A 10,363-nucleotide genomic window follows, 5' to 3' on the forward strand; every position below is an offset into this window, starting at 1 on the left:
ACAATCACATTTTTGAATTTATTGTTTGAAAAAAAGAATTTTATTTTTATGGACAAACAAGGCCTTAGTTTTTCCAAAAAGCATATGCCATGTGGCAATGATACCAAGTCCGCCATTGATGACGGAGTCATGCCTTGTAATTCACTGCTGGAACTTTCTTCCCTTTCCTCCCTAGCCAATGGGGGTCAATAAACTTCATAAATTCCAAGTCTTCCTTGGGTCCCACCATGTGACTTCACAAAATTCCCGAAGTGTTGGGAGTGTGTAGCTTTACTTTGGTTGAACTAAACAGTATAAATAGGGCTTCCCATTTGTATAGTTTGCATCGACTAGTTCTTGGAAAACCACAGTAAAGCAGAGTAGAAAGCCAAAAAGGGCTTCCCATATATACTTAAGAATTTATAGTCTCATCAGTTGTTGCTAAAATTCTCACCATGGTTGCTTCATTCCACAGCTTTACTTTGGCTATTGTTGCTTGTGCACTTGCCTTGCTTGTGCAAGTCATTCTAGGTCAGTTGTCCGTGCAAAGAAAGCCGTTTTTTCCACAAAAATATTTATTTTTAACTATTTATATATGTAGTCAGGGACGGAACTAGAAGGTTACGTACGAGTTCAGCCGAACCTAATAGCTCACTACTAGAATCCCTGTAAAAAGCGACCAAAGATTAGCGATCAAATTTGGTCTGTCAAAAAAAGCGACCAAAGTTGGTCGCCAAACTGCCGAAAATAATAAAAAAAACTATTTGAAATACTTTAGCGACCAAAGTTGGACGCTATTTGGTCGCAAATTTAGTCAAACTGTTGACTGGACTGGTCAGACTTGTTTGGTCAAAGATATACTGAGATTAGCGACCAATGTTGGTCGCTTAAGCGGGACCCACATAAATTTTTTTAATAATTTTATTATTATTTTATAAAACTTATAAAATATAAATATATATAATTTAAAACTTGGGACCAAAGTTGGTCGCTAACTGAAGGATAAGTTGATAGCGACCAACATTGGTCGCTAAAGCGGGACCCAGTTATTATATTTTAATAAACATATATATATATATATTTAAAGTAAATTATAAAATATAAATAAATATAATTCAAAAGTTAGCGACCAAAGTTGGTCGCTTAACCAATAGAGACCAATGTTGGTCGCAAATGTGGGACCCAGTTCTAACATTTAACAATTTTTATTATTAATTTAAATATCATATAAAATATAAATAAATCTGATTAAAATTTAGTGACCAAACTTGGTCGCTAAATTAAATTCATGTACAGTTAGTGACTAACTTTGGTCGCTAAATTAAATTCATTTACAGTTAGCGACCAAAGTTGGTCTCTATATGGTCAAAATTAAAAATCACTTTTATATTTACTATGTAAATAATATATAGTAAATAATATAAATGTAAGTCGTTAATACTTTTGTAATACAAGGGATGAATAGTACTACGAAGTGGGCGTGTGTGTCTATATATATAATATATATATATATACTTACGCTATATTATGCACTAAGTATAAGTGTATTAGGTAATAGCGTATCGAATATAGATTCAGACAATGATTTGACTGACAAATATCACCAACATCCCATTAAGCTTGTACAGATCAGACTTGGAAGAAAGTTGAGAACAAAACTTCCTATAATCTTTGTCATCGTAGAGTCTTATGATACCCGTTTTATGGGAACTGCCATGACCCACGGAAAACATTCCATCACCATCAACCTTGTCACTATCAATTAAACTTCTTTTCTTCTTGGAAAATGAAGTAGAGAATTCCTCTATAATCTTTCTTTTATCTACTTAGAAAATGTTAAAATTCCTGCCTACACCATCACTATTTGAAGCACATGTCATTGCATTCTCATCATCATTGTCGCTAACGAGAACAACAATTGATCAAAAGACACACCCTGTCAGCTACTGTATCCAAGTTATTCTCTGTATCCAAGTTCATCCCGAGGATAATCACCAAAGCCACCAGACAGCTTTATGATGCCAATGAAGCAAGATCATGAGTTTATTCAATAAAACTCGTATTGTAAAGAAGAAGAAAGAGACTGATTCAGAAAGGTGGGTCGAGGGTCGAGCCTCGACTATACATGTACGTTTTTTACTTTTCATTAAGTATTTATTTACTTTTATATAAATTTTGAAATACTAATTTAATATAATTTTTCTTATAGGTTCGCTTCACACCTGATGTGGAGGAATTCATACGCAGTCAGCCACCTAATGAGTCGGGCGAGGCAATCCAACATTCGGGTGAGGATGTTGAAAGAACACTCCTTGAGTACTTTATATACTTTGAACTAGACAATAGAACTAGCTTTCGAATGGGCTTGTAATAAGCGTTAACTTAGTTTTGTTAGCTTAATGTGTTAGTTCTATTGAACTTTATACTTCGTTGGTTTTAATGTTGTTGTTGTTGTTGTTGTTGTATTTGTTGTTGTGTTGTTGTTGGTATTGTTGTTGTTGTTGCTTGTAATAGGGATTTGGTATGCTGGCAGGTGGTGTAGCTGCCAAAACAGGCAGTTTCTCCCAAAATAATACCCAGAAAAGCGACCAACTTTGGTCTCTTTTTGGTCGCTTGTCATTTAAAAAAAATAATTTGACGGGCAATAGCGACCAAAGTTGGTCTCTTTTTACCCAGATTTCTTAAAAAGCGACCAACCTTGGTCGCTATTCCATTAAAAAAAATTAAATTCTTGACATTAGCGACCCACTTTTGGTCGCTTATTTTTAAAAAAAATTAAAAAAATAGCGACCAATCTTGGTCTCCATTTTCCAGATTTTAAAATATAATATTTGGATTAGAGACCAAAGTTGGTCGCTGTTTTATGAATAATAATAAATCAATAAATAATATATTTTACATTTAGAGACCAACTTTGGTCGCCAAATTTATATTATTAAAATAATAAAGCGACCAAAGATGGTCGCTATAGTCAATACCCGGAATATTTGGTCCCTAAAGTGAAGGGACCAGCAATATAGCGACCAGGCATGTTTGGTCGCTTTTTGGTCGCTTTTGGGCCTATAAGCGACCAACTTTGGTCGCTTTTTGTGGTCGCTTTTTACCGGATTTCTAGTAGTGGCTCTAGTTCAAATTATGTTATTAAAAATTTACTAATATGTAGAAAAATTAAATTCAAAGTTCAGTTACTAACAACAGATGTCACTATATTAGAATTAGAACCTATAAAGTTCAAATCCTTATCTTTATAGTTGTAATCAATGTTTTTCTATAATCTTTTGAAATACTAAACATGAGTATTTTATTGCAAAGCGTGCTCTGTAGGGAGCATAACATTTTTTCTAGAATCTTTTAAGTTACATTACGATTAAATTAAATATTGTGTGATAATATATATGCAGAGAGCATAACATGCGAGAATCTAAACAAGGACTCATGCGCTTTTGCGATATCAAGTACTGGGAAGCGTTGTGTGTTAGAGAAACATCTTAGAAGGAGTGGCGAAGAAGTATATACATGTAAGACGTCGGAAATTGAGGCTGATAAGCTCAAAGACTGGATTGAAACCGACCAGTGTATTCAGGCTTGCGGTGTTGATAGGAATACCCTCGGAATTTCTTCTGATTCTCTCCTCGAGTGCCACTTTACCCAGAAGCTGTGCTCCCCTCAATGCTACAAACATTGCCCTAATATTGTTGATCTCTACTTCAACCTTGCTGCTGGCGAAGGTACTTGTAAAAATTGAAATATTTATTTAATTGTAAATACTAGTTCATATAGGAGACTTACCGGTTTCTCCTTGCGGAAGCAGATCTGAGCAACCACGGTTTGAGTTACCGGTCGTTAAGAATCTTCATAAGAGGGATGAATTGCCTTGTTTCCAAAGCTTAAAGATACTCTCTAAGATGCATAACTTGTTCTCTCATTGCAAACACTAACCGTCATATCTTAGTAGAAAAATAACATGTCTTTTCTAACACCATATATAATGGTGTATTTATATGTTGTAAGTAGATTTAATTAGGAGAAGACAAGCTAATATATCAATCGGTTATATAGCACCCCTTATGTGTGGACCTGACCCAATAATATTTTTCAACATAATAAACTAAAATGAATAAATATGTATAATCTTTCTCTGATTAACAGTTAGAGATGAATCATAAAATAGGAAACGCAAAATCAGTTTTGCCATCTCTTAATCATTTGTATGCGCTTGATTTGGCAGGTGTATATCTTCCCAGGTTGTGTGAAGAACAACGGGGAAATGCACGCCGTGGAATGGCGGAGATCAAAAGCTCGGGAATAGTTGCACCAGCACCGGAATCTGGAGTCAAGCCCGTCAATTTCATGATTACTGATCACGCCCAACTACGTCTTATAAAAAGGACTCTGCGGACGTTGCAAATATAACCCGAGTATTACGCCCAGGGTCGAATCCACGGAGAGTTAACCTATCAACCACTATCTTCAGACCCACTAATTCTTCAGAACCAGCTTTCCAAATATTCAAATCTCAGTTGAATGTTCTTTAACAACTATGCTTGCAAGTAACTAACTAGCTGTAAACTAAACTAATAAGGTTGTAAACAATTATGATAAAAAGCTAAGGTAATGATTTTCCCTATTGATGGAATCCCTTCTGTTTATGCTCATACAAATTTACCAACACATCTCTATCAATCATGAACGCTAATCTTACCGTAAATCTCTCCCGAGTAATCACTGTAATTTACTATTGCACTCTCCCGAGATACACTAGCTTACTTTATTTAGCACGATTCACTTTAGATTACACCAAAGGCTTCGTTATCCCTAATCCCGCCTTCAAACCCGCAATTATAGATTCCTCTAATAATCTAGGAGTGGTGTTGTTCAACAATACCCTAAATATGCACTCTTTTTCAAGTTATGCACACTAAATAGGCACAGCTAATTGAGGATCCTGTCAATTAACTACAACAAACACGAAGTTGAACAAATAGAGATTAAACTAGCAACTTGTGTTCACATAAACAAGAAGTTCATCACCCAATAGGTTCCATCAAAACCTTAGACAAGGAATTTAGCTACTCATGGCTATGGGAGAATAAACTAAGATAGAATTCATCATAAAAATCAAAAGTAAAGAAGAAAGATGTTTGGAGTATTCTCTCACAATGGTTTTCCTTGCTAAGAAACCCTAAAAATCAATACATGCCTCTCTTGGGCGAAGTCTAATGTTTTAAATAGGGTTTAGGTCTAAAAATCCCGTGTTTTACACTTTAGTCCCTGAAGTTTTCTGCTTCCGCCGCGGTCGCAGTCAAACCGCGGCCAAAAGCCTTCTCTGAATCTGAATTTATCCGCAGCTATCTTCCACCGCGGTTCTACCGCGGTCGCGGTGGAACCGCGGTCAACCTAGTCCTCTGAATCTTCAGGCCTGTTTTGCGTGGTTTACTTGGGGAATTTCACAGTTGGCCTCTTTTCTCCAATTTTTGACTCCAAAACTGCTCCTTAGTCTTCCTTATACATATAACACCTGCAAATCATGAAAAGCACTAATAAGAGCATTTTGTTATTACTTTTATCATCAAAACTATACAAGAAGGTGGTTATTTAAGGCGTGATTATAGTTAAATTCACCTATTATCATCACCCCACACTTAAACCTTTGCTCGTCCTCGAGCAAACTAAACCACACTTCTAGGCCTAACTGTTCAATGCATTGCCCCAATTTATGTCACACCTGCTATTATCAATGATCGACCCAAGCAGTGCATAATCATATCTCAAATGCAGACTCTCATGCCAAGACACACTTGTGCTCACTCTAATTACTCTAACAGAATTGAAGACTCACTTTTTCTTCCTGAGTCACATGCCCTCACATAAACAAAATCTGAGAGAAGTTCCACACACATAAAATTCAACGATAAGGAACCATATATAGAAAGAATTCACTCACTCTCATCAAAGAGCATTCACATGCCAACGGATACACCATAAGCTTGCCCCTAGTGTAATACTCTACTAATCGAGCCATTCAGTCAAAGATCAAGAGGTCTTTATAGGTTGTAATGTAGGCTATCGGAAGGGTAGGATATATTTGGATATAGTGACTAACCTCCCTAAGCACTTTTAATACACAATTCTTTTTATTTTACTTTTATGCTCAACCCAATCATTACTCCACATTTTGTTTCACTTGTGACCCCCACTTTTCGTTAGGTACAACTGGCTGCTTTTTTTTTTCAGATTTATTGTACACTACCAGTTCACCAATCAGAACCTTCATTCTTGATTCCCTTTTTTCACTAACTCTCTCCCACCCCACACTTTGACTTTTGTATATTCTTTAGTGATTCAAGTGCTTCTAGGAGGTAAAGGTTCAAACAATTAAGCTTATTCAAACACAGCGATTTAGATCATTATAGGGTTATCAAAGAACAGGCTTCAGGCTCAACGGGGTTTACTATGGTAATATGCACAGGTGGATTCTCAAGTATAAAGGGTTGCACAAAGAAATGCCTCAATCATCTCTAAAACCAAACGATTTCTATTTCGCTTTGCACACACACAGGGCAAGTTCTAGGTATCATATGCAAGCATAGGATGCAAGTAACAACTCACACACACTTAGCATGTACCTCATTCCGAATCAGTTCATCAACACAATCATACGAGTGTTCAAGCAAGACAATATGTGCAAAATTAAGGCATATAGTATGAGTCCACAAACAAGCTTAGACGTCCACTCTCAAGTTCTTTTCTTTGCAAGTGTGCACATTTGGGGTTACATTCTGACCTTCACCCATCTAATCCTAAAACTACAAAAGAAAAATCTACCTAACCCGGTTCAAGAAAAACCCTTGGAAAAGAACCGTGGTCCAAATAAAAACCAAGGGAGAGGTACTACACTACCTAAAAGAAGAAAATAAAATAGAAAAAATTCTACATGGACTACTTCACTCAAGAGTACTGTCCACATAGTCCGTCATCAGGAAGAGTCCTCTACAAGTTATTTTTTGTTTTTTTTTTTTATATCTGACTTTGACCCTCAAGAGACCCGTCAACAAGTGTCCGTCGTTGGGCCAAGTCAGCTACTCCTAATATAACACACTCACATATATACAACACATCACTCTAATGTTACAGCACAACAACATTTATATACAATCCAATATACAGTTAGAGCAAGTCTCCCACCCCACACTTAAAATCATGGCATGTCCCTATGTCATATCAAGAAAGTAAAGAGCAGAAGAGTGAGAAGACTTCCCTGAGACTAAATCCGAGTCGGAGACGGTGCTCGGGTCTACATGGCAGGCCCTCCCCAATGCGCGTAGCCAAGCCATAAACCGGCTCTCAGATCTAGCCTGCCTCTGTGACATGGCGTCCATCCGTGTGTGTAGACCATCCACCGAGGTGCGGAGATCCGCGACCTCTTCCTCTAAGGAGCGCAGCATAGGCCGGGAGGACTGTGAGCGTGATAGACCTGCTCTAGAATGGGGGCGCCGAGAGGGCCCGGCACTGTCAACAGACCTCCTGGACGGTGCAACAGGGACCGGATCATCCTCCTCATCATCAATCTCAATTGTAGTGCGGGTGCCCCTGCCCACTCTGATGCTAGAAGCTTTGAAAGCTGCTTTGGGAGGCAAATCGCCATCAGCAGGGTTGGTAGGGGTGTTTCTCATCAAGCACAATGTGGTCACCAAGGAAGGGAAATAGAATCCCTTTGTCAGCATCGGGCCCCGTAAGACCATTTCATCTCCAATTACCCGTGCCGCATCAAAATCCTTCCCTGTCACAAAGCACCAAGTCAACAGTGCCCTATTGAAGTTCACGTCCGTGGTATTGCTAGAAGGCAGGAACCTGCTACAGATAACAGTCAACCAACACTTGGCCAGGTGAGTGAAGGAGTTAGAGTTGAGGGTTATTTGGTCACGTATCCATATGGGCTGCCCCCCGTGCAAAGTACATCCGTCATGACCTCCCATGTCACCCCTGGCCTGTCATGGTAATAGTCGACGTCACTGGTGAACGGAGGAAGCCGCAACACCCGGCGAATTGTTTGAATTTGAGCACTGAGCACCATACCCCGAACAATCACCTCCCTACCCAAATTCAAAGGGCAGTTGGCATAAAATTCACGAACCAACATCTCGTTAACTGGTGCAGGGTCAGCAAATAGGAACTCCATTTCCCGCCTCCGTATCTCTTCATACATCTCCACTTTTTCGGCTCGGAGGGCTGCCCGATCAATCGGGATTTCATGGATGAACGTTTTTGTAGCCTTGGCATTGAAGTCATCCTCGGCCAGTTCCGATTGGAATCTGGACTCATCGTAAGCAGGTCATTGGGATGTGCCTCCAGAGCGCCTTTGCCTTTTGGGAGCCATTGATCCTGCAAATAATCAAACAAACCATCAACAAATGCCCTAGCTAGTGCCAATAAGATGGTTACTCAGACTTCACCACCCAATGACACCAAATATAGCTCCTTACTTCACTCATAACAACCCCCACAATAGCTCTATAATTTTTTTACCACTTCCGGTAAAATACACCCCACACTTATTCCATTCAATGGTACCCATGACATACAAAACCACCATATAACAAATACCACTCTACAACAAATATCACCATACCAACAAAAACCACTCTACAACAAATATCACCATACCAACAATCAACTACACAACAAGAACCATCAACTACAACATCCCAAACCTAGGTTGGCTTAAACACCCCAAAAATATACAACTTAGTGCCACAATTTTCGGCCAACACATGACTCAATCCATACTACACCACAAAAATCTAATTTTAGGCCTCCAAACCACCAAAACAACTTCACAATTAATTAACAATGGAGACCCAATCAATTTGGCACCTAACAACCTCATCAACATCAACTACAACAACTACAACAATGGCAAGCATACAAGAAAGCAAGCAAAAGTAAAAAAAATGCAAATTAATACACTAATCCTAACTAGGGTTTAAACAAAATTACTAATCTAACAATTACACTACTTAGAAGAGAAAGAAATAGAGAGGGAGAAGATTAACTTACTTAAGTTGAAGAGGGAAGGGAATGGAGGTGTGGTAATAGGGGTTTTTGGAAGAAAGGTTGGGAATGGAGGTTTGGGGAAGAAGAAGAAGGAGGAGTTTTGTTGAAGAGAGAGAGAGAAAGAGTGGGATGGGGGTTGGGGCGGAATTATTGGAGAGTAGATAAGAGGGGGGTTTTGAGTGTGTTAAGAAAAAGGAAAAAGAAAAAAAAAATGGTACTTACCTGGCCGCGTCTGTATCTGCCGCGGTCGCGGTAGAACCGCGGCAGTGAGTTTCCGCGAGGCCTTTTGACCGCGGTTTCACCACGGTCGCGGTGGAACCGCGGTCGAAGCCCCTCTCTGATTCTAATGCCCACTTTTTTTTTTTTTTTTTTTTTTTTTTTAATCTAGATTACAAAGGTTACAATTACAACAATGTCATGGGTTGCCTCCCACGCAGCGCCTGATTTAACGTCGCGGCACGACTCATGTGAGCGAAATTAAGGTTCGCTCGACCTCTGGGGTTCATTCAAATGCAGCTCGGTCATCTCCTTAGGCTCATTCATGCCCACATACAATTTCAACCGCTGACCATTGACTCTAAATGTACGAGAGTCATCTTCAGTAGAAACTTCCACAGCTCCGGAAGGAAACACTTCAACCACGCGAAATGGTCCAGACCACCTTGACTTTAGCTTACCCGGGAACAACTGCAGTCTTGAGTTATAAAGCAATACCCTGTCCCAGGTTTGAAATTTCGCTCAATGATGTTCTGATCGTGAAACCTTTTCATTCTCTCTTTATATAGCCTTGTGCTCTCAAAAGCAAGATACTGGAACTCCTCTAGCTCATGTAATTCAGTGACTCTTGACGTGCCTGCAGCTTCCAAGTCTAAGTTCAGCTGTTTCAGTGCCCACCACGCTTTATGTTCAAGTTCTACAGGTAGGTGACAGGCCTTCCCAAACACCAACTTATATGGTGACATACCAATTGGTGTCTTGAAAGCTGTCCTGTAAGCCCATAGTGCATCATCTAGCTTTCTTGACCAGTCAGTTCTTGTAGCGTTTACAGTTTTTGTCAATACGCTCTTGATCTCTCTGTTGGACACCTCAACCTGTCCACTAGTCTGCGGGTGGTACGGAGTATCCACCTTGTGGCGCACATCATATTTAGCCAACAACTTCTCGAAGGCGAGGTTGCAGAAGTGAGTGCCTCCGTCGCTGATAATTGCGCGCGGTGTCCCAAAGCGGGTGAATATGTTCTTCTTTAGAAACCCGACCACCACCTTAGCATCATTGGTGGGTAATGCTGCAGCTTCCACCCACTTGGACACGTAGTCTACAGCAACAAGAA

The 10,363-nt window shown here is 39.4% G+C and overlaps 1 protein-coding gene across 1 annotated transcript in view; it reads left to right on the plus strand.

Annotated features, from left to right (window-relative positions):
• Positions 1–338: 338 nt before the first annotated feature.
• LOC109220350 overlaps positions 339–10,363 on the plus strand; it is a gene marked incomplete at its 3' end in the record, with an annotated part of 20,422 nt that continues 10,397 nt past the window's right edge. Inside the window, exons 1-3 of the mRNA XM_019384817.1 lie at positions 339–510; positions 3,381–3,707; positions 4,208–4,354. Coding sequence (XP_019240362.1) covers positions 435–510; positions 3,381–3,707; positions 4,208–4,354 — 550 coding nt within the window. The remainder of the gene's footprint in view (positions 511–3,380; positions 3,708–4,207; positions 4,355–10,363) is intronic.

This window comes from Nicotiana attenuata, unplaced genomic scaffold (genome assembly GCF_001879085.1).
Source record: "Nicotiana attenuata strain UT unplaced genomic scaffold, NIATTr2, whole genome shotgun sequence".
Taxonomy (NCBI): Eukaryota; Viridiplantae; Streptophyta; class Magnoliopsida; order Solanales; family Solanaceae; genus Nicotiana; species Nicotiana attenuata.